General features: G+C 34.6%; 2 protein-coding genes across 2 annotated transcripts in view; both read right to left on the bottom strand.

Moving 5' to 3' along the window:
• LOC102807112 (uncharacterized) overlaps positions 1-11,278 on the bottom strand; it is a 49,973-nt gene extending 38,695 nt beyond the window's left edge. The window contains exon 1 of the mRNA XM_085503274.1: positions 11,151-11,278. The gene's annotated coding sequence lies outside the window, so the exon portion shown is untranslated. The remainder of the gene's footprint in view (positions 1-11,150) is intronic.
• A 6,052-nt stretch (positions 11,279-17,330) lies between these two features.
• The window catches only part of LOC100374388 (ubiquitin-protein ligase E3C-like), a 42,582-nt gene continuing 33,288 nt past the window's right edge, over positions 17,331-26,624 (bottom strand). The window contains exons 18-22 of the mRNA XM_085503273.1: positions 22,421-22,511; positions 22,095-22,193; positions 21,695-21,851; positions 18,779-18,909; positions 17,331-18,513 (exon numbers count right to left, since the gene is read on the bottom strand). Of these exons, the coding sequence (XP_085359399.1) occupies positions 18,343-18,513; positions 18,779-18,909; positions 21,695-21,851; positions 22,095-22,193; positions 22,421-22,511 (649 nt within the window). The 3' untranslated portion in view covers positions 17,331-18,342. The remainder of the gene's footprint in view (positions 18,514-18,778; positions 18,910-21,694; positions 21,852-22,094; positions 22,194-22,420; positions 22,512-26,624) is intronic.

Here is a 26,624-nt window from a genome sequence, read left to right as displayed (position 1 = left end):
AATTTGTCTGAATAGACTCGTATCCATGATAACTGTCATGTCTTCTGTGACTTTTTACTGTACTCAGTCAAAATCAATGTCAACATTAACATTGTTAATTTATATTGCAGTAAAAAAAAATGTCATTACCAATATCATTCCCAGAATGCCTGAAAAATTGCTTCAGCTGACATAGCTCTGTGATTGGTCAATAATATACATGAACTATCAGTTTATAAGATATTGTTATAAAACTTCAATAATGATAATATTATTTTTATATGCTTCCTATACATGTATGTCATCACAATTTGAAAAAGTGATTCGCTCAAGGAAGGCAGTTTTGATTTGACAAAGTCCATCAAGCACTGGTCTCAGTTCAGCTCAAAAACAGTGAATTCATGGAAAAGATTCGTAGAGGGGTTGATGTGCAATCCGACTGTCAGATGGTGGGTGGTGTACACAGTATATATAAAAGAGATCTGCCTGCTAAAAAAGTCAAGGACACTACACATTATTACCCTGATCATTGAACAGATGAGTTTTGAGTTTCTGAGCATGTCCCAAGGGAAAAAACAACCCTTATATGGTTGCACATGGGTTAATTGCAAATCATTTCATACCAGGCACAATATCATTATTTCTCGCTTTACAACTGGAGAATGTTTTCGAGTGAAAATGTATTTTAAATTAAATCTGAAAATGAAATACAAACTTGATACACATCTTGTATTGTGTTGATGTTGTGGCCATATGTCACACCGAAGTAAGGCCTCAGTCTTACGCAATTGATATGCTCTGTATGTATGTCCTCGGCAGTAAAGATTGTTTTTGTTTTTTTATATTTGCCAATCAGTAAAAAGTATTGCAATATAATTGGCAGTATCTGTATCTGAATTTCATAGTCGTCGTCGGGTATAAACAATGTTTATAAACTAAAGCCAGAAATCAATTTGTATGCAAATTATTGAAAATAGGTTAATAAATTCAAAAAAGAAATAACCTGATTAAGGTCCTAAGGTAAATGCACTCCATCGTCTCTGCATATATGCAGGTAGTCGACAAACACACTGAGTATAGACATGTTTACTTTGTGATGATTTGAAATTTATACCTGGTAGTTTAGAGTCTGCATTTAGTAGTCTGTATTCTGTTCCTGACATGTCGAGAAGTTACGTGCAGTTGAAATCGTTTGTTCGTACTTAATTGTGCCCTCAGAGTAACTGATGAGGAACCCAGCTGATTCTGATTTTAATACATAAATAATGAGAGGGTTGTTTTGACAGGTACATTATCTCATGCATGAATTATGGCCAGAATGCTGCAGGACAACAGTTTATCTCTGCTTTTACTGTCATCCTTTTCCAGGAAACAATGACAATTTGGATGTGGGCGATCTGACATTTCTCAATTTCTCATCGGAGTTATAAGATCGACTACTCGCTAATGGACTATTTGTTCCTGGTGGAAGGTTACATAACTTGATAATGACAGTAAAAGGGTTATTATGTGCAAAATCAATGACATTAACGTTTGGCTACAACACATCAGAGACAGTATAATTTGATTCTCAAAGTTGTTTTACAGATATGAGCATTTTTAACACTAGGTCTCATGTGACCAAACGACGACAGACATTCACTCGTATGAGAAGCTCCTCTTGCCTAAAAATGAAAATAATATGTGGCCATTTCGGAGAGTTTGACGGCATCCTGTTTTTGTCCTGCAGCAGATACTTTCCATCTGCTGAAATAGTGAAAACCCATAGCCCTGAATTTTAAAAATAAACAGGAAATTAGATTTTTCAGAGAAGGACTTAAGACATATAACATTACACATACTAATGGAAAAACTTTAACTTCCTGGTTCAGTAAATGACTAAAAGTAAAGCAATAAGGATCTATATCATTCAATTATATGCCATGTTCATTTTTTAAAACACTTATACTTGTTTTTGCTTTCAATCTATAATTAACAGCTATTTCTTATACTTTAAACATTTAATTTTTTTCCTGCCAACATTTTAAAACAACGTTTTGCACATTTTCATGTGTTCTTTTTTACAGTCTTTCAGTTAATCTAGGACTAAGTGGACATAATTTCTAATCTCCTACAGATTTTGATCAAAATTGTTGCAAAAATGAGAAAAATAATATGCAAGTGCATTATTGGGAAAGGCAACAAAGTCTGATATACGTCAAACAGTCATACTGTAAACCACTTCAAAATCACTAGAGATGATTTTCATAAGTCGGGTGAAATTTAAAAAAATTATTTAGTATTGGACATTTCACTGGGGTTCATTGGGGTTGAGGGGATAGTCGCAATCTATTTAGGGAATTTCACGGTCGAATAACGCAAATCACTCAGTCATGAGAATTAGTTAGTCATTTGATATATATTCTTTATTTCGAACACCATGAGGTAATAATAATGGTGGCACAACGAGAAATCGTCTGATTGTAACAACTACAAAATTAAAAGTGAAAACCGTGCGATTGAATGAATGCTATACATTGTGACAAAAGATAACCATGACATAATCTGACGTAAGTGTGGGTACCAACGATAAGGATAGACCATTAAAAACTGGGGGGGGGCGCAAATGTGTAATTTTTTTTTTTAGTTCACCTACAGTTAAAAGCTATGTTCAGGGATAACTTTCCCTGTAGAGTGTTTTAATTTCTTTGTGTGTGAAGCAAATTTATCACCACCACCCCCAGACATTACAATGGTCACCCCTACTCTATATAGCAACATAAAAATCAGTCAGAATCAATCAACTGAGGTTCAAAAACTACGGTAGTTCAGATATTCAAGTTTTTTTTGGGGGGGGGCATTCAAATAACCAGTAACCTAAAATAACTAGGCAAGCTTTTAAGAAATTCCTGTGTCTATCCGGCCATCAAAGCTATTTTTAACCTTTGAGAAACTTAGGTTTCCAAAAGCAATTAAACATGTTTTAAGACAGGACTGACCGGTACCATATTTAATAGATTGTTAAACAAAGCTATGGCATAAAATATGACCTATGACCTGTTGCCAATGACATATCAGAAATGTGTAAAATGATAAATGCAAGTAGCATTGACCTGTGAGAGAAAATAAATATGTTTTTCAAAAAAGTGTTGGCATTGTTTGTCTTATAATTGTGACGTATTGAAGGGTGTACTTGTTTACATGCATGCATACACGTACATAGTGACTCTCGCCAGAAACACATGAAGTGAAAATAACGGTCTCTAATGCTATTACATATGCATATATGTGTCCATGCTAATAACTGATAGACAATAGCCTTACATCAGATCGCATCCACACAAAACATTTGTTGAAAGATATTCGCAAGCTGGTTGGTTTATTACAAGTCTTAGAATGGGCAAAGACATCATAGGGCGCTCCGAAAGCAAACTTAAACACAATAATTTCTAAATGTGTATAAATTCTTTTTTAATACAGTTTAATACTTCTTCTTAAATAATGGATTTATTTAACTAGTACCTTTATTAAACGAAATAATCCCACAGTGGCGAAAAACTTAATATTTAATATTTTTCTTAAAATTCATTTTTGCAATGTGCAAAAATTAGAATAAAAACTGTTCAACAAGCAAAATGAGAAGCCATTAGCAACATATTAAATATATGACTGCTATAATTACTGTAAAACCATGTATTTTCACAGTTATTAAATTTCAATATATTGATATTTTAAGCATACTCACTGGGGTTTAAATTCACTAATTTGGCAGAGAAACAATTAATTCTATTGTTAATTTTATGTCCAAATGGATTTAATTAAGTGAATTTTACATATCAGCGAAAAGAATGAAATCAAAACTAAGTGAATAATTAATGCATTTACAGTACTTTAAGAGCTTGTTTTGACTTGTCGTCAAGCTAAATGGTTGCAGATTTAATTAAATTTGAAAGAATTTTATAACAAATGTAATGTGAGTTGAGTGTAAATGTAGTTTAGGTACACACAGGTGAACGACTAACCCAATATTTCAATGTATTCAATTCTGTGTTTTGTGTTGTTGTGTCGTCATAAAAAAATAAATGTGTGTGTGTGACCATGTGAAGCCAACATGAAAGGGTTTATAATGGCAAAGTTTAAATCCCTTTGGAAAGGCTTAACAATTACAGAACACTTATATGCGGGATCATCATAAAAACGATGTGAGCACAGACCCCCAACAGACCCCAAGTTTATAAACACCATAACTCAGTGATAATTTGTAAAATATTTGTTAGTGAGTATTAAAGTTAGGTCATTACATAGTCCCTGTGAGTTGCCAAGTTTAAGAAATATACATTATTATATATACATGTATACAATTAATTGTACGCATATTAAATTATACCTCCCCATGTTTCTTGACAATTACTGAATACATTATAACAACATAGTTGAACTCTGGTGACCTTGCCTTTTGTTATATAATATAATTCCCTTTATCATAGTTTGTTTCAATATAAATATGCATTGTCATAATTAATTTTGAATACAAACAAGTTTTGGGGTTGAACCAACAGTGGGGAATCAGTCTACCGAATGTCCTTAAAAGATGTAAATATCTTACAAAAACATTGGTGCCTTATTTGTTTAATTATTTTAAGGAACATAATTTCCAGCTTTATTGAAAGTAATTGAGATATTTTAGAATAAAAACAAATAACTCATTGCAAAAAAAAAGTGCTGCATTTAGATGTGAATAGATTCATAAAACATGCAAGATAACAGAAAAATTTAGCTGGCTTTAGTTCAAGTATTTTGTACAGGTGTCTGTCAAAAATGAATGATTCACTGAGACAAATATGAACTGCCTCATTGTGTGACTACTGTATTATATCAATCTGATTAAAATCTGATGTAGTGTACGGGCTTTAATTATTGTGGCTATAAACTTATTTTAATTTTATTTTTTATTACTTTTGTTATTAATGCCCTTTTATTTTATTATTTTACCTAGGTAGGGCGGAATTAAAAAAAAAATCACAAAATCAAAATCAAAGTAAAATAATAAAATAAAATAAAAAGACAACTATTGGACAAATATTCATGTATTTTTTTTTACCGGTACACTGTTTTGCTATTGTTTTGGTTCAGAACAGTAAACATTGAATGAAACGATGTCTTTCATGACTAGGCATACAAATTTCAGCATTTCGGAGGGAGTGAGCATTTCGGCAAATGTGACCTACGAATATAAAACCAATGCAAAAGTAGGGGGTACATGTTTAACTGAAGATAAAAATGGATATGCTCTAGTATCAACAACATGAAAGTAATATATACACACTTTAAGTGATAAACAAACAGTCACAGAATCAGACCTTTTACGATGCTTTCACTGTGGCTGTAAACAAATTGTTTTGCATTGGGATTTTTTACCATAATTTTTTTTTGTCACTTTCATGATATTTCAAAAAGTGTATTTATGTAAATTTAATCCCACCACAAATCAAACTTTTATCTCACAAATTGTATAAAAATTCAACAGATACTGTGAGCACCTAATGTTGACAAAACTTTGAAACTAAAGTATCAAATTAAAGTAATAACGTTTTTAACAGAGAAATGTAGATAAAAACAGCTGTATGTCAAACTAAACTACATGCATGAATGAAAAACAGATGCCTTTGGTGACACCATAAACTGAAACACGATCTGAAAAGTGATCACTTCATGTTTTATGTAAAATACAGTACAAGCTGTTTCTAAACTATATACCAAATTATTGCTATTAAAAATGATATATAAATAATCCCCATCCAGGTTGATGTATGAGCAATAATAAAATTAATATTTATGGTTATTAATTAGTTTTTTGTAATAGATATTATATTTCAGACACAGTCTGTCAACTACTCATGTGTTACTTCACATCAGATGGGCATGAGAAAATGACTGATATGAACACATTAAAACGAAAAACAAAGTACCCACCTCAAAATTGAAAGAAAAGTAAACCATAGTGATGTAACTAAAGACAAGATATATTGTAGACAGTCCACTTTGATAGACTAGAAAGTATGTTATAATTGCTGCTGAAAACACATGGCTGGACTCCAGAAAATTGCATTTATTCAAAACCCACAGGTTATTATAAACAACGAGGACCCACTAGTCAAGAACAAATAAAATTCATTTAATTCCGGTACTATAAAAGCCACTGGTCTCGACTCTTCTGATAAGCAGACCAGAATAACATTACTTCAATCCAGTATAGTTTTATTTTATTTGATACAGAATGGATTGGCTGCATTCCAGAAAACGTTATCAAGTTAACCCGCACCATGTTTTAAGCGTAGGAGCTGTAATTTATTGCATTCAGTCGTGAAAATTACTTTTTATGAATCTTAAGGGAGAACGGGCCGACTCACAAACAAAGTAATAACGTGACATAGAATGATGTTTACAGCATAGCTGATGCTGAGGAGAGAAATCTTTCCTCTCAAATTTGAGAGAAAAAACGATTCTACTATAAAATTGATTTCAGTAGCTGGGGCATTCCATATCTGGTTCTAATATGTTGAGAAACCATAGGCGGAAAAACTGCTGTATCTTCAAAACTTATGAAAACAAAGTAAATGACTGCAGTTAGTTCAACTGAACTGGATTTTATGGCAGGAAACGTGAAACATTGTGAAATATTGACAGTTTTCTCAATTTGGATATTTGGAATGAATAGAAATAAATTGGTAATACAATAACACATCTTGCCAAAGCTAAATTGTGAAAACATAGCTTTAAAAGAAATCAACATAAATTGATTAATGAAAACTGTCATACATTTTATACATGTAGTTAAAAATAACATCTCTAAGAATAAAAAATATAAAAACAGTATAGACAAGAGAACTGGTGATGGTTGTAGAACCATAACTGCTTCAGCTCAAAGATTGTTATGTAATATAGGGGAATGTGAAGGGAAATGTATTGTAATGTTACCTCTGTGTAATTTACAATATATCTGCATTAACATTCACTGTGAAGGACAATATGGGAGTTGACTTAAATGACTGGTAGAAGCAAGGCTGGTCAAATTCTGCGAAATAGTAGTTAGAATTTCCAGATACGCAATCGACACATTGTGAGATATCAAAATATGGATGATAAACAGCAAGTGATATTCCAGAGATGTAGATGGAATTGAAGCAAAGGAGTGACCTATTAATCCATGAAACATACTCACACATATCCGTACATATCATCCTGTCTTATTGTGTGTGGGCAAAGCTGTCATGCACACAATCGGAAAAATATGTTATTACTGTAAATAATTATGAACAATAAAACTGAAAATAAAAACTATGAACAATTAATAAGGAAAATATGTGATTTGCTATGCAGTTTCCAGAAAATTATTACAAGTCCCAGAAGTGCATACGAGTCGTCAAAACATACAGTTTGGTGACAGAACCCGGCGAATACTTCTAGCGAGTCACCCCTCTAAAAATGTCATTACTGTGCCAATGACATTGAACTTTGCTCTTCCATAAAGCAGCAGTTTCCATCTTCAAATAATCAAAATAAACTTGATACCCTGTCGAAGCATGTCTATTGTTTCACAGGGGATTTTCGTCTTCTCAATTTCTCAAGATAAACGGGTTGTTTTGTGTACTAGAAGGACATGTTTATTGGCAGCATTTCTTGTATTAATTTCCATTGCACAAAAAAAAGAAGAAGCAAATATTGTTACTGAAGCACAGAATTTGCATGAATTTTTCTCCCCAGCCATTCACGCAAACTGCAAACGAAGTCTTTTACCTCATCCATAGTTGTTGACACTTTGCAACCGCCTTGATGGATGTATTGTGACATAATTTGACCCCAGATTCTGACCTTGCGTTCTGGCTACATGTACTGCCCCCTTTCATACCAGTACAATTTTCCTTCATTATTACATCCAAATGTCATGATATTGAATATTTAAAACCAAGCTTTATTTCACAGTCACTTTAGTTTTCACTTTTCTAAAATTATTTTACTGATCAAAAGACTTTTCACTCCCATCATGCAATCTCCCATAGTACTTCTGCAGACACAGCGGCGAACGTCAACATATCCACAAATAACCTCACTCTCAGGAGCTGAGAAATGAACAATTTTCACAACAATGGCTTATTTGTTTTTGAGCGGAGTGGATCGCCAACCAGCCTTGTGGGGAGATTCATTTGAATTATTGATCTTTTATTCATAACCATGTTTTCTTTGTATTTCAGTTTTTGCATGTAATGCTATGAGAAACTAGCACACCCAGTTTTTAATTTGGCCAATATTGTTTCGAACGTCGCAGTAAACACCATATTCGTATACAGGCAATGAGAACGCCTCCCGCTCTACAAATTGTTACTTGACACGATCTATGGCAACAATGTATGTTTTTGCGCTCGTTTTTGAGCAGTTGCTTTCCAGTTGTTTATGAGTTAACATCTGTATTACGTTGTTGTTGAAGAATAAACGAGATTGAGTTCTAGTTTACATGACGTGTCCGTTTCAGTGTTCACTTTCGTGACTGAGAAGACCCAAACCTTCCCTTCCCCCACATTTGTTTCTGGGCAGCATTGATGTCTGTTTGAAAGGTAGCATCACACCTTTTTTCCATGGTTTTTGTCGAATAATTGGAAAAAGAAACAAAGGACACAAAATCCTACCATTTCTTCAACCATCTCAAAACAGGAAACAAATTATTTATTAGTGTTCTAAGGGTGTTAAGGAACCCTTCACATTTCATACCTTCATAATTGTGATTTCCCTGGAATTAAAATGAAGCAAAGTTTATTACGCGCCCTTTGGGATGAACCAATAAGAGCACATCTCAAATGAAAAATGAAATGACGATAAGACTACACGTAGATGACAGGCTTTGTAATATTTGGTGTTCATATTCTAATAATAATGATGATTTGGGGGTTTAAATTTAGCATAAATGTAAACATTATATAATTTGTCAACTTGAAGATGTAAATTAATTTTGATGACATAGAAGTTAAACAGCAACTGTGCATATTAACGTATGTGCTCTATTTTTTAAAGGGTATCTCTAATAGAGGCACATATTAACCCCAAATTATATTTTGTTTACTGAATCATTGAACTATCACTTATTTAGATATGCTTATAAAAATAAAATACAACCAATATCAGAAATAATGGTTATAAATTACTTTAAATTATGAATTTAAATGAAAAAGAAAGAAGTCATCAATATGTCCTAATTATCAGCTTCATTTCATTTATTACAAAAACATTTGTCAACAGCAGTTTTAAGCATGCCCAATATCACATTAAAATATGTTTGAACACCCCCTTGCCCTCCCCCAGCTCATCCCCCTTATAGCATGATAGATATACATTTAAAACAAACCAAAATCTAACTTGATCCAGATTTTATACAAACTGATATCATGCTTTTAAAGATCCATGCACCAGTGATAAAACTGTTTACACAGATAACAAACCTGACATTTGAATTCTTGTACATTGTTCATTTTCATTACGGGCAAGATAAAAAGAGGAAGTTTTTGAATCAAATATCCCTGGATCTGCAGCATACTAGTATAAGCTTTATACAACCATTTCTATAGTAACCAAATACACACATGGCTTATTATTTATTTCAGAATACTGCTGTTGATCTAGGGCTTAGAATGTTAATGCAATTTTGCCGAAATAAAAAAAATCCATTGAATTCGAAAGTAAACTACTATTATTCAATTTTCATGTAATGAAACCTAGTTCATTTTTTCAAATTTTATCTAATATTTTGGATCAACTCCTAAAATTTCATAAAAAAAAGGGCAACATTTTGGCAGGAAAGATTATGGTACCATAGCTTGGGGAAACCTCGTAAACTGGTACTACTTAACCGTGATTTAGAGACTTCCGTTAATAATAATGTAACTATACAGTTGCCATATTTGTGTAACTACCCCAATTGTTGTGTCAGAAAATTACAATGAATAAATGGAAAATTCAACAGAGAAAACAATTAGATAAAAATAAAAGTTAATTTGACTATTTTTTTCCCTTCCTTATCATTACAGGAAGGATAAATTAAAACACAGAATAATTTTAATGATCACAAATTACTATTTGATGTCACTGGTTTAATCCAGTCAACTGTCACAGGTAGTGTATGTAGTAATTGCAGTAGGATATAACATTGAATCATATGCTGCATCACAGACCCCCCCCCCTCCTCTCCCTGACAACTGAAGGACTGTGGCTGCATACACCAAATTTAAGAATACAGGAATCCATACAATATGTATTCTCTGTGTTTTATGCATCTCAGCTAAAAAAATATTAGTATTGCAAAGATATGTTCATTCTATTGCTATGTCGCCACGTTGTCTGTTGTTAGTATTCTTATTACCTCCAAGGCACGGGCGCTTGCAACAGGATTTATGGTTAAGGGAGATAGGCTTGGGTAGGGTTATATTTCTATACTAGTATAAATCCTGTTGCAAGCGCCCATGCTCCAAGGTATTACAAACGTTACGGTGGATGCGACACAAATACACCGACTGTGGTTCCAAATAAAATTGACTTATATCTTAGTGACAAATGACCCTTTATAGAACAATTTCCTTGTAAATATATTCAACGTAAACAACTTAGCCATTCTAGTACGTTTCACTAGTAATAACGTAAGAATATGTGTATTTTGGTATAATTTAACGTATGATGCTCGTCCCTGTTTTGTTGCGTAACGTAACGTAACTGACGTTACTCGCGGCTCAGGGCTTCGCCCCTCACGAAGACGCCCGTAGTCAAAGGAAAAGTTTACGAGCCCCTGAAACGGTGGGTGTCGATGATTATTAGTCACTGGTTCTGTTGAAAGACCTTGGTGATGTTTTCAACCCACGGAGGTGTCAACAGATTGGGATATTTAGTGAAATCATGTACTGTGATATTATAAAGTGACAAATTTAACTCATAATCACAAGTGATTGGGCATCTAATTCGTCACAGTGACCGTGACACATTTCTATATCTAGGTAATAGTACCAATGTATTCATGGAAGTAAATTAAACTTGGTATAAGTTCCATATTCTGTTACCGGACATGCTAACACAGTGCAGTGCAGTGAACTGGGATCTGTTGTGAATCACTGGACGCCCATGGTCGACTGTGTCCCAAGAAAATCGTTACTCACCTGAGCAGAACGTAGAATTATATCTTCGATGTCATATTCACAACTGTAAAAAATGAAGAATTCAAACTCTTCTTATATACATCGAGAAACAGCTCCTTGGTTCGTCTAAGCAACTCGACCAGTTAACCCATAATATGCAAATCACTTGCCTTATTTGGAACTGCGGTCGGTAAGTGACGTAGGCCATAACCCCGGGATGAAGACTGGGAGCCACTAACCTTGGAGCCACTGCTCTAAACTTGACACGGGAAAATATTTTGGAGAGAATACATTTTTTGTGATGCGGATATGTTCATACATACCTACAACTTAGTCTTATAACGCGATAATCATAAATTCAAAATATGTCGTTCAAAAGTTTATGATCACGTGACCAACTCTCTAACTTTGTCAAAGTTTTCCAGGAAATCGTGGGAGGGGTTCTTTCGAGAACTGCATACTAGTAATAGGACAACTTGTTTCTAACTAACCCAATAATAGGCCACGTGGAGCGTGTTTAATATTCATTTGATACTCGTGCGTTTTTCTAGACATGTGCGCATATTTTAGACTTTACACATGGTGTATACGTCGCTATGGCATCGAACGCGATGCCATTCAACAATTACCGACTTTTATTAGCCAACAGTATTTGCCCACTAACCTAACACCAATTATATGTTTGTTTGTTTTTTAAAATGCCATAGGCCACAATTAAAACATAATTCGACGAATATAACCCCGCTAAAATATCAAATTTTGTAATACCAATTTTACACTTAATTGTACTCTGACATATTAACTTTAAACACGTTTTGATTATCAATTTTTCGAATGAATACTAGTAAATAAACGTACTAGTTTTTCTTTTGGCGGTGTTACAGAGGGCGCTGTTGCAGTACGGCAGCGTGTATTCCAATTTACAGCCTGAGGTTGAGAAAGTTTGAAAAGAACATTGGACAAACTAGCATCTGCGACCAATCATAGCTGACGTTTTCTCACGTGTCATTATTCATCGTACAAAACTTCATTTGACAATTAAATAGTATTGGTTTCGACACGTAATAAACTAATTGATGTACCGTGACAGAAACAGGAATGGGAAAGCTAGAGATATTCATAGGAGATAAACATGGTTTTATAGGAATTGATATGACACCCACGGGAACCGATGTGAATCTAAACATGGAAAGTACTCCGTTAGTACCTTCCATGATCTAAATAAGCAGGCTCCATCATAGCTTAATTTCGTGCAAGTATATTACCACCTGCGATTGAAACGGATAGAGTCACGTGACAGAAAATTACCAAAATTGAGGTTGAGGATGAAATTATTTTTTTATATCACTGCAGTAAATATACCTGGTCGGGTATCGATTTTGTTTCAAGTATGTTTTCATATGTTTTAATTTTTTAGACCTCTTCACTAATGTCAGAACATTGTTTTGTTTTGTTTTGTTTTGTATAAAAATCAGTGTATTCACGTTAACAAAATTGTGTTGAAACACAGAGTTGGGCGCTCCTATATCAATTTCAGTTCTCTTTGTACTTTTGATAATGCATATATTATCAATCTTATTATGCTGGAATCCAAGAAACTAAAGGTCACTATTGTAAAGATAAAATATTATGTGTTTTATATTCAGAACATGACATTATTTTGGTACTACATCGGCCCTACGTCGTCCGTGGCCCACGTGAATACTGGTCTAAGTCGACATCGTAAGTCAAGACCGTGACGTAGTATTTTCTGCATTGTGAAGTCCATTGACACCTGAATGTTTATTGTACACTCATCGGATTTGACGGAACTTTCATCTCACCTCGGGGATTAATTTATCCCAGACTTGTAAACATTTCAATTATACGACAATGAAATCGGGGAATAGCTACAACTTGAAATCCGATTAAAATAAGACCCTAGATCGAGTTTATTTATTTTTTATTTTTAAAATAATTATATATTTAATTATTACTTATATATATATAAATATTCGTTTATTTAAATTCATTTGTTGGCATTCTAAAAAAAATGATAATCGCGAAAGCCCACACAAAAATATAATAAATGTATTTTAAAAACAATATAATACATGGCATTTTTATCAGATTATAGCAAACGCGGCGTTTTGTTGACTGCATTCAATCACGTCGGGAGTGATTACAATTGTTTTTTTTGTTCACCAGAAACGCATACAGTACTATGAATCATTATCTCGTCATATTATGTTTCAAAAACACCAGAAACTTTACAAGAAAATTGAAGTCTTTTACGAATTAGTCGCACACAGTAGAGAGACGAAGTGTTACTATGACGTCAACATGACGTAATAGATGGTGTAAGCACAGGAGACAATATATCATCAACACATAGCTAAAAGTCCACATATTCAGTGTCATGTACAGTAATAGAAACACCGCTATTTTGGTTTGATTTGAACACTAATAACATGTTGTGAGCTACATACTAGTAAATGTATTTCCGGTATTATTCAGTAATACATGTTTCACGTGAATGTACTGCTTGTACACAATAATGTTATTATTTGTGGGCTTGTGTGCAAGTAACAACTTCGTTCGGACCTCGGTTGAACACATCTTTTGTCGAAACCCCCTTTTCCTCCTCAAGACAATTCCTCTCTATACCCCTAAGTCTGTCTAATGGCACGTTAGCGAAAATTGTCTATGTCATCAATGTATTTTTGTATGTTCTAGCTCCCACTTTACTTGAAATGATTGGGGAAGCTTTCTGGGATATTACTTGATAAATGTTGGGGTATTCAATGTTATTTAGCAACAAATGTGGTCGAAATCAAAGCATACCGGTAATAAAACAAATTCCGATTCTAGGGTGATAATTTTTTTTTTCATCTCATGAGATATAAATAAACATTTGTTTCTCAATGTTTCAAGTGTACTACCCACAATTTAAACCAATTTAGAGTGATTCGTGTTTTGTTTTGGTAAAACCAATAGGCCATTTTCCGTACACTGTGAGAATCACGCGTTATGCGTGAAATCGAACGTAAAAACAGGACAAACAAAGGTCATAGCGTCGTAGTGGCGTCAAACATCGCGTGGGATTCGACAAACGCGAAGTATTTTGGGGGACATTTCCATGCTTAATAATGTGCTGTCCACATTTGATGATAGGCAATTTCGATTAAGTGAGGGTATTCGGAAGCAATATTCCTCTGTCGAAGATCGGCCGGTCGGTGTGAGCTACGAAATAAGGAAATTCGAGTTCAAAATCAAATCGTTCGATTTTTGCCTCAGACGTTCGATGCGCGTCTTTCATGCATCTCGCGAGATCTCGCAATTGTACGGAAAATCACCTATTCGTTGTATTCGAAACTATAAATCAAGATATAGTTTTATATATATATATATATATATATATATATATATATATATATATATATATATATATATATATATATATATATATATATATATATATATATATATATATATATATATATATATATATATATATATATATATATATATATATATATATATATATATATACGGTATCAGGGGGACTCCCACTACAGTGACTTGAGAAATATCTCACACATCCTCTGTTAATATTGGCAATCCAATCTCCATATATAAAATGCGGGATCCCACATGAATTTATTAATCATATTTTTAATCAATATTATAATGACATCGGTAATTCCAACACGGCTTCTGACATTGGGAATTTTGTTACGTTACCAATTTATTTAATTTCAGTAAAAATACTATTATTAAACTTTCAAATATTAATGTTGAATTTCAAAGAGTTTGTGGCGAAAAAACAAACATCCATAAATCAGTGAAAATATATAGGCAATTTGAACATAAGATTAAGGGGGCATTACACAATAGGTCATTCGCGCGTATCGAACTGGAGTTCGCGTACGGTTTGCGGTTAGACTTGCTTACTTTTTTGAAAATTAAAAAGAAATTCCATAATATAGCAAAAACGTAACATAATGGTCGTGAAAAAACAGTCCGATCACTCTCCGCTTTAGCAAACAATGATCTATTCACTATTTTAGTTATTTTCCTCCTGTTTTTTTGTTGTTGTTGGGGCATGTCCCCACGAGGTTTGTATGACCATGGTTGGAGTCAATATGGCAGCTACTCTCATGATGTTCGTGAATTACCTGAATTGCAGCTATCCCGCTTAAAACTCGTTTATTTGACATATATTGCACAACGCCTCAAAAAATTAATTGTGCAAGAAATGACTATTACATTTTGTGAAAAAAAAGAAAAATATGATGATATGCTCTTGTCGGATTTTACGAGAATGATTTTTTTTATTGAATATTTGATTCGTGGAAAATTCCTACTTGTTTACTGTATATAGTTCTCCGAGTATGTGCAAGAATATATATGTAAAGAAAGGTAATCAGTGTTGTTACAACACACAGTGATTCCTATGTCGGAGAGAAATACGGAAATACGAAAACACAAATTTACAAGCACCGTGATGCCAGACTGTGATGATGAGACTTTTAGTTCGTAACGGAAATAATCTCAAACTGACTTGACAGGTTACTATAATAAAAAAAAATTAGAAAATGAAAATGCAGTTTATTGTGAATTAACTCTCGACAAAGTCTGCCAAATGTTTGTTATTGACTGTTCAAAAATATGTTCCTATCTACTAGTATGTCTGTTAATTTCGATTCTCTATATCGCGTTCCATGCGCACCCGCACCACGTACGCCCGCTACGTTGGCATAAACTGACAAAGAACTTAGAATCGTTAATAGAGGGCGTGCATACAGCCAATGACCTCGGAGTGGCGATAGACAAACTGGGAATTCAAAATCGAAAAAAGAAAAATTAGGCATCACATACACTTTTTTCAATCGTTGAATAATTCTCATCTTTTCCTCGCATTACCTACTGTCTTAAAATTTAAGATAACACATGTACAACACGACAATACATCTACCCACACTTCTACTACAATAAAAATATGTTCACCTTATTATCATTTCATACTTTAACGCTCATACTGAACCTCATTTTCAATTTCAATATTGTATGATATTTTTTATTTTAACAGTAACCGCTTTATATTCACTGCAGTCTGCACCCTCACTTAACTACCCAAACCATAGTAACGGTAAACTGACACAGCCTGAAATATTATCATAAAAAATTGTCACAACTAGAAGATTGGTATCAGCTTCCTTAAAAAAAAAAACTATATTACCAGTATGTAAAATGAATTACACAATATGTTATCCCCACATAGCAAGCTGCTCAGAGTTAATTGCATATAATGGGGGTGAAAAATCAACTTCATTGTCAGATTTAGTGTTTTTTTCAACAGGTTTAGTGTTTTTCGCAGTTTACACTCAACCTTATGCCGAAGATGCTGTGAACGTTTTATGTGCATTGAGAACAGTAACAGCACACAAGACATACAACTTTACTTCCCTTCCAACTGGACACCATATTCCAAATGCACTCCTTTTTTTTTTAAGCTGCTGAAAGTCATGTAAAGTCTGAACTGGATAAGCGGGTCAGTTAGTTGAAAAAATCCTACCAGAAAGCACTTTTTTGTAATGTTTTTCTTAAAATTGTTGCATCAGTGCATTTCAAAATCACAATCTGCACAAGCTTCTTCTCCTCCACCAACATTTGCAGAAAATAATTCTGGCTCCTATTAGGGCATGCTTGTATTTGATAAATGAATTACAAACTCAAATCAAATCTGTGTAAAAATGTTGAATAAAGCCAGTTTAAAACTACCAGTAGCTGGGGTTAGTCACACTCTGTTCCAGCGTTCAAAATAAACTCTGATGCATTCGTCACGACACAAACACGCCCTCTTAAGTACACTGTATTACCATCAGATGATCATGAATGAATCAATTTATTTTTTATACAAGGCAAAACTCTTCTAAATCTATAAACAAAAGACCAATACTTTTGAGCAGTTAGCTTCCCATGCAACAGAATGCAAAGAATTATTCTTGGGCTAGCTACTTTTTAAAAGTTACCGATGACAGACCTGGAAAGGAAATAAGCTGGTCTCACAACTTAAGTAGTTTAATATAGTTGTTGCAATGACAATTGCAATTATTATCTTTCTGGTTTACAAATCTCAAAAGTATATAGGGACTTATAACCGTGGTAAGTGCAAACCAGCGAGAGTTACAGACAAGGCAAAAAAAACACACACACACATTTGAAATGATTGAAGATTTTAAAATGTATTAAGCACTTATATACATATCAAAAGCAATTAAAAGATACGATAAAGCTCCTGTTTAATAGTAAATGTGTTTAAATTGTCCACAATTGTTCACCACATGGCATGCATGTAGTATTATTTAACCAATCAAATGCATCGACATTCCCAACCAACCATTTCCAAAAACGTAAATCACAATAGCATGTACATACTGTAAAACGTGTCTTTTTAGCTACCATGTAATTTCAGCTAATTTAGCTACTGATAATCCACGATTTCGCTAATTCAAGATGTCAAGAGTATATCTTCATAATGAGATTATTGGCACTTAAGCTAAATTAAAATTCTGTTAATTGATGCATTAAGTCAAATTTTCTAAGTTGGTATGTATCAATGTCAAAGTGTTTTACAGTATACCAGTGTGTACCAGTCAAAATAAAATATAAACACAGGGTGGGCAACATAATGTAATGTTCAATGTCAAAGTGTTTTACAGTATACCAGTGTGTACCAGTCAAAATAAAATATAAACACAGGGTGGGCAACATAATGTAATGTTCAATAATATGTTGTATTTCCCATGTGATAGTTAAGATAGTATGAGCCCATAACATACCATTCTTACCATATTTACTCTATTAGAAATTCACTTCCAATACAAGAGCACATAAACCAAAAATTGCTTTTCATTGTATGCTTGAAATATACGACTCAGTTTGATCATAGACACATTTTCATTATTGACAGATTAGCACACGTGTTCCTCACAAAACACATACAAGTGCACTTCATTTTTTTCATTTTTTTTTTTCATTTGTTTAATTAAATTTTCGTCCATGGTGAATCTTTTCACAGAAAAACTTAACATCAGATGTTGACATTTCAAAAACCATGTGTGAATTGTAATCCAATGTTCAGCCATGTTTAAAAGTCAATGTCAATGTCACAGCAGATACACAGCTTCCAGAGCACCAATTGAATCAGGTGTAATATAACCCGGGTAGATTAACTAAGTTCAAATCCAGCACCGCTCTCAATAGCATACAATAATTTCTCACTTAGTGTCTGTTTATCGGTAAATGCTGGTAGTTTGAGTAAATTCATGCACGTACTGGCTGACGGTAATCGGTCTGCGTCTGAACCTCCGTAATGAATACAGAAAGCTGGATGCAGATCCTGTGAAGAAATTAAGGTCAAATAAATAATCAAATATTGAAGATGTATGTGATCATGTGGAGGATCATTTTCATAATCCAAGTATGCTTCTAAGCTTAATGGTTAAAACAATGCTACATTAGTCAAACTTGATGGAAAAAGAGTCAGACTAAAACAGCCAACCAATCAGCAGCCATCTTGTATGAGATTGGTGGCGTACATGTATTAGTTACCATGCCAACCATATTTAGCATCACATGACACTGAAAACCCAGGATGTAATTACCTTGAAGCCTAATAGTGGTGGTCTTGAACAACTTGTTACAAACTTGAGAAGCTGACGTTTTTGTCTATCGTTAAAGTTTTCTACAACACTCCAGAATGCCTGTATGACTTCATGTTCACTTGTATAACCACCTGCAGGTACAAATATTATAAACTAACTTAAGACTTAACTTGATTGGCTACTCAATCCAGGCAATTAACCAGCTAGCCAATCACAAAACATGTTACTTATTTCCTAGGTACAGTACAGTTCTCGCGGAAGCTTTGGCTTCACTTCAGCGTCAGCTTCGCTTCAGCATCGCATCATTATGGCATTGTTGTGGCTTCAGCGTCGCTTCAATGTCGCGACATAAAAAGTTGAGGCAGTCATCGCTTCGCTTCATTGTGGCCTCATTATGGCGACAATGTGGCATCAGCATCGCTTCATCAAACAAAGAAGTACAGAACTCATTTCGCCCAACCTCTCGCCCGCTTCGCTTTTCAATCGCTCGCTTTTGCGACCGCTTGTTGAATTTCCGCTTTATTTTCGACTGTGCAAAAATTCGGACTACGGTTACTAGTTTAGTAACCGTGCATAGATGTTGAACAACCGTCAAAAGTTCAAATACTTTTTGTTTTAACTATCTATAATTATATGCACGCAATCTGACCCTTTGACCGAGATTTGGCTGGGATTGACTATTTTATTTTAAACAACTTATTCTGACGTGACGCACTGCTACAAAATGTATTTCAACAGAAGTACGACATGGTTGTCTGGGTTTCTTTTCCTGACTGTGTCGATTTGTATAATTATTGTTATTTCCCCCAAGGAGAAGACAAGCCGAAGGACCATGAAGCTAAATAGAAGTCCCACGCATGGACTGAGTGAATGAAAATATTTCAAAGGCTAAAATAAAACCTAATATCTCTTTGTATTTGTCAATTTTGCATATATTTAGTATGACAGTATGTTCGTAAATATCTGGAAAAATCTCGTCTTTCGTTAATAATTTCATTTGTTTGAAATGTCTACCGACCGTGTCCCAATAATTTGTTTGGAATATCTCCGTTGGTTTCTCCAAACGGTCCCGACGTCCGTCATTCAACACAATCAGCATTTATTTATCGTAATTCATGGGGATCATGTCCCGTAATTTACGGGCTGTAAAACCAAATAATTAAACAAGTACTATTTATTATATTTTTGTTTTACCTCGCGAAACTACAACACGGCATAGAGTTGTCGCGGTGAAACAGTCGCCTTGAAATCGATAGAACTTCAAATTATCCATTTCTCACCTTGAAATAAAATTTAAAAAAATCGAAGAGCATCGGGGGATATATTATTAACCAGTCTTACCAATCGCTAGCTTTATTTTATTCAAATCCATAAAATTCACGAGTTTTTCGACATTTGTTGGCAACTTCCACGCTAAAAATGGTTGAAAGGGTGGATGTGGTTCTCTCGCAAAGTCCCGTTAATAATACGGACAAATATGGTTCTGTGACCCAGGTTGTGTGCTCCGATCAGGTGACTCTCAGCCAATCAATAATGTTGTCAAAGCAAATTTGACGCTACTTTAAGGGTTGACGTACCATCCAATCTCCTGCGCCTATTCACAGTTTGTTTGTGCTGCGACAGGCTTCACAATTATTCACTAAAAAACATCGGTATATTTTGACAAACGGCCGGGATTTGACCTCAGCTCAAAAAAAAGAGAAAAAAAAATGGGCCGAGATACAAATCAGTTTTGCAAGTTGGGAAATAAGGTAAACCAGATTGGGGTCGATGATACATGTACATGTATTCAGTATCAAATGACTTCCGTGTGTATCATGAGTTTCAAATTGTTCATCGACTGGTCACCACTGGACACGTTTTTTTCTGAAGCCCAATAAAATATTTCTGCATGTCAAGTGCTATTCAATTTTTTACAGGGCATGTGGCTCGTTTTTATTCGAAAATATTTTTTGTGAGAATACTTTTAAAGTACGTATAGGTCGAGATTAGGTCACTGATCGTGACTTAATTTTGAAAATTGGATGAAAAATTTTACCAGACCGACTCCACCACCCGACAACGCCGCCGCACCAGGCGTCGTACATGTGTTTTGCATGTATTAGTAGTCCGGGCATGGGGTCGGACTCGGCTAAAACTAAACGAAACACAGAAAAATACCACCGAAATGAGGAATCTGAATCTGTTCTTTTACCAGCAAATAAAATGAATGAAAATAAGGTAATTTTATAACAAGAACAGTTTCATTTCGTATAGCAAATTGCGTTGTATCCGAACGACGATTGCATCGTGTGATTTAAATTTATCACGATTTTCCTTGCAGTCAATATGACACTTGTCACCTTGCAGATTGCAATGTACTTCACAAAGATTTTGGTACCCAATACTCGCAACATTAAATAATTAAACAAGATATCTTTTTACAATGTCATTTTACTCTTGGTCATATTATTTTATTCCCCTTACCGCCTTGAATTTCAAATCGATTACATATCGAACTTCTGTACATGTGTTTGTCTCTACTGCCTCACTTTCCGTGTGAAAATAATGAGGTCATACTCATGTCGCAATACTTTGAAGCTGATGCCATGTTGATGCCATGAGACTGCGAAGCTGAGGCCATGATGATGCCACAGAATAAGCGAGGCGAACACAGCTTGATGCCACAAAAGCCAAAGCTTTCGCGAGAACTGTACTGTAAGGTGCTCCCATGCCATTACACTGCTAGAGTGATCAAATCAGTGACCAGATTTTGTACTGCATTACTAAGTTATATTTCTCAGTGAATGTATATGAAAATTAGCTGTTTAATATTCCTTTCATTATTTTTTTTTATAGTTTTTCATTATTTCTTGCCCCGCAAAAAATATCGACAGCAGTTTACTGGGAAAAAAAAAAAAAGACAGGAAATATTACCTGAATAATTGGTATGTTGTCTTAAATCATCTAAATCAACAGGAATAGCAGCACCAGATATCAACGTCTGAATTTCATGATAGTCGAACATTCTTAACCAATCAAGATTTATAACGTTAGACAGACCTTCTCTGAAGGCAATACAGTGAGGACGGATCTGAAAAACACAATAAATTTACCACCACTGAAAGAAATACAGTGAGGACGGATCTGACAAAAAACACACCACTGAACAGCGATATATACAGAGATGTGCAACTGTATTTCTGTCATATAAATTTCCAATGGCTTGCCAATAATCTCAATTTATGGTACTACTTTCGTATTAAAATTAGCCTACAGATCTATATCTGCAAATCTGAGTACTACATGTGTCACGTTACACTGTATTATCACATACCTGTTTATTAAGCCTGTAATCAGCAATCAGGTGGATGTATTCTATTCTATTGTTGATAGTAACTGGAATTTCTCTGCCACCAAGCTTTAACTCATGCACCTACGAAAAAGAAATGTTACTAGATTGAACTCAAATCACTTAACCAATCAAAGGCACATTTAATAAATATCGTACATAAGTACATTTTCATAAAACTGTGAACACCATACTCTCACTGTGATCACCATACCCTCACTGTTAACACTATGCTCAATTTAGCACACTGAGAAAGCTGTGAATACTGCATTGCATTAATATCCCTGGTAAGGTTTGTGTTTTCAACATACCTTAGTCTCCCCTAAATCATTGTCCATTACGGTAAAATCTAGATCAAGGTCACTCACATCACCGTCATAATTCTTCAAAAATAGTAAATTCCTGTGAGATAACAAATGCATACAGTATTGAGAAATCAGGCATGTAATGCATTCACAGAATATAGTTGAAATGTACAGATATTCAAAGTTGTATTATTGAACATATTTTGTTGATCCATTATTATTTCATTATTATCTGAAACCGTAAACAGCAGAAATTATCCATCCCTAAAACGTCAAATAGACGTGTTCGAGTGTTATGAATGCAATTGAATGTCTTCCTTATTTGGTAATGTTGTGCGTCACATTAATACACTGTCTTTTGATTACACAGATGCAAAGTGCTATCAGCAAGTATGGAAGCTGAATCCTGTAACTATCCCGGTAAACATAATTCTATTTATCCTGTCCTGTCACAGTGCGAAACGTTTTTCATTGCCACTTCATCGCTGTTATCTCATTAAATTATTACAAGCAGAGGAAGGATGTGGAATAATAAGGTTATCATGAGGATACCGCAAAGTAAGCACTCAGCCAGTGTGGTAAAGAAACATTCACCTCATGGTTTAATTTATTGTCCCTGGTTTTTACTCTGAGACAAATTGTCTCACAAAAATGAAAGAACATATGTGATTAGTGTTGAATAAAATTCAAACATAATAAACATTTAAGTACACTGGCCCCACTATATGAGGAATAAAATATTTCATTTCTGTCTCTAGTTTCACATGGATGGGTAATTGTCTCGTTCTTTCTAAATTGATGGAACATTTGTACCCCACTTAGCCTGATGAGAAAACTATAAATGGATGAATTTTTACATACATCAGTTCAATCTATTGTTACACACGCACATTATACATGGAGACACTGAGATTTGAGGTGAAATATTATCTCACAACAGGGTCACCTAACATAGAGCATTAATAATATAGGTATTTTAATACAGTGGACGCAAACACTAACTAATCAAAAAATATTCCTAGAAACATTGCCAGCAGCGTTTGTTTTGACTTTAGCACTTTTAATCCTAATAAGCTGATACTTTTGAATACGACTATTTTCAAATGGGATGTATGGATTTAGATTTGTAATAATAAAGTCTGTTTTCAGCAAAAGAATTGCGTGAAATGTGGAAACTCAATACTGTAAAATACTTTATTTTAGCTGAAAAGCCTTTTTGTGTGTTTTGTATGGATTTTATTTTCACCTATTTTTGACAAGTTGAATGTAAAATATAGGGAAAAAGGTATATTCACTGTATTTCAGGGAAAATAGCGAAAATTATTTCCAAGCGAAAATAAAGTATTTTACAGTATATAAATCCAGCATGTATGAGCTTTCTAAATTTGAAAACATTGGTCAAAAGTAGAAAATTTCATTTCAAATTTGAGCACCGCCACCCCCAGTAAGACTTTCAATATGCAAGTGTTGTTACTTTATTTTGACACCAAACGCAATACGAACAGTTGAATTGTACTTCCCAATCACACAGTAATTTAGACGGTGGATTTAAATATGCAAATAGTCCATGATGAAAATGTTGAGGACATTAACACCACCTGTTATTAATGAGATCGTGTTTATTGGATAGAACACTGTAATTACAAAATAATGAGCAATTTACATGTAATTACAGGGAAGACCTTTCAGACAAAATATTTGCTATAGAATTATTTTTCTGCGCTTAAATACTTGATTGAATTGTCACAGCAAACTATTGCGAGTTCAAGTATCACGATGATACAAGACCACACAGTAAGATCAATTTTTTTTATTATTAATATTGAACGCTATACAACCACTTTTTACACCTGTTTTATATCTGCTTATCAACCATCAGTCCAAAAAAACTGTCTACGTCGCTTCTCATTAGATTTGTCATAAAACCAAAGACAGAACTAGAAGAGGAGACTAAACTCACATTTTCAGGGGTGAAAATCAGTGGCTTTATTTTTTGGAGAGGTTGTTCAAAAGACATAACATGATTTTGACTGGAATTTATCAGTTTTTTCAAGAGCAAAAACAGTCACAATACACAGTTTTCTTTATATATATAATACTGAACAGACCAGTAATTTGTTACATTGTGAAGGTTAATATGAGAAACACCGCAAAGTATGCACAAAGCAGTATAGTGATCATATCTACAACATGTAAAACTTTCATACATTTATTTTTGTACAGACAAGCAGGTATTTTTTTTTTTAATTTTGATCTCAGTTTTCTTTGGTTTTATTATTTAAATTCAACTTAGTATTATATGATTAAAAAATCCCAAAACATGACAAAATAAGCAGTTGATGACCCTTTAATATCATTTGCATATTCCGACTTGCAGGTGAAACATCCCGAGCACAAGCTAGAGAATTTTAAATGGAAGAGTATAATGCTATTGGTCGTTTTGTTACTAACTATGTCAGTCACTTACGGTATCATCAACATAACGACATGGTGGATAGCCAAGGCAAACATTGATGCTGAGGATGTTGATGTTGACATGACAACAGAAAAAGTAAAAGGCAATGAGCAACAGGTGCAGTTTGCTGAGGTTGTCATAGAAGCAGGTAATGTAGCGATAACAGACAATACGATTGTTGAAAGTGAGCAGAGTGAGGAAAATGACGAGGAGAGTCAGACGTTGGATATGAATGCAGAGAAAGATGAAAATACAGATGAACTGCAAGCCGTATTAGAAAGCATCAAAGAGAGAATTGACAACGAGGATTTGCACGTTAACAGACTGTATCAAGAGCTTCGTATTGACGATGACATGGTTGAACAAGCGTTACAGGAATACACAAACCCGGTGAGATTACAAATGGCGCTGAGAGATGTGATAGAAACGAGAAGAGCGTTTAAAATTGGTATAATCGGAGGGTCAGTGTCCAGTGGAGTTGGGCTACACTGTGCTGAGTGTATCTATTACAACATGCTGGCGAGATCACTTCAGAGAATGTTAGCTTTACCAATAGAGATCCACAATGTAGCATTACCAGGAGTAGACAGTCAGTATCTTTCACACTGCCTACACACACACCTTGATATCAACCAGCTCGATTTGGTGTTGTGGGAAAGCGTGGTTGGCGACTACGTCAAGAAGATCAATGCTATGCACCAAGAACAGCTGACCGAAACCATTCTTGGTTCAAAAAACTTAACTCTATTGATGTATCTGAACTTCATACTGCCCACAGAAGTACACCGGCAAAGCTGTTACAATCCTGGCGACACAGAAAGGAGCCAGCATCTGGCGCAGTACTATCATGTTAATACGGTAAGTCTGAACGACGCAGTGTGTCCTTGGTTAGAAACTGGTGTTGCAAATCATCTGGTGACGGTAACAGATGATGGAAAGAAGATACCAAGCCCCGCTGCACATGCAATCATGGCCACAATCTTAACGCAATTTTTCAGAAATCATTTGGCGAATCTGACACAGTCTATGTTAGATTTCATTCAGCAAAAGTCAGGACTACTTGGAAGAGTCCCACTGACAAATGAACCGAAACCTCCTCCACTGTACTTAGATGCAGTGTTAAAGGATCAACACTGTTGGACCACGCTTAAACCGAGACAAAGCGAACACTGGAATTTACGCCCAAAGTACCAGAATGGCTGGCACTTAACAGACTACTCATTACCCGACACCCACAAGAACCAACAATATTGGACCGCTATTGACGCTAAGAGCGACTTTCATTTCTCCCTTTCACTTACACACTCCCCAACGCTTGCTGTGCGAATATCCGTGTCTGTGGTTGGATGTCCTGAATGCGGTAAAGCTAAGGTAATAATAGACGACAAACTACGAACCAGTACAATACACAGCCACTATGCTTATCATACCATCCTGACATTTGATATGTCTTGGTTGCTATCACCAAAAGACTATACTCTGACAGTTAAAACTTTAGAAGATAAACCATTTCACCTGGTGGCAATTATGACAGCATATGAGAACATCTTCTAAGTGTGACTTTACATATCAATATTACATTACATGATGTAAGTAAATTTCAAAGAGAGGTCATTGCCACATAGTATTCAATATGGATCCCATAGCAACGTATACAATGCATGTAAAATACCTTATTTGTATATGCACAATTCAAACACGTGCTCATCACTGCTACCTTTTCACCACCAGTTCCCTCTTTTTTACCACAAATGA

This window comes from Saccoglossus kowalevskii, chromosome 9, assembly GCF_978046115.1.
Source record: "Saccoglossus kowalevskii chromosome 9, keSacKowa6.1, whole genome shotgun sequence".
NCBI lineage: Eukaryota > Metazoa > Hemichordata > Enteropneusta > Harrimaniidae > Saccoglossus > Saccoglossus kowalevskii.
The sequence above is the reverse complement of the archived record's forward strand: the minus strand, read 5'-3'. Positions and strand labels throughout refer to the sequence as shown.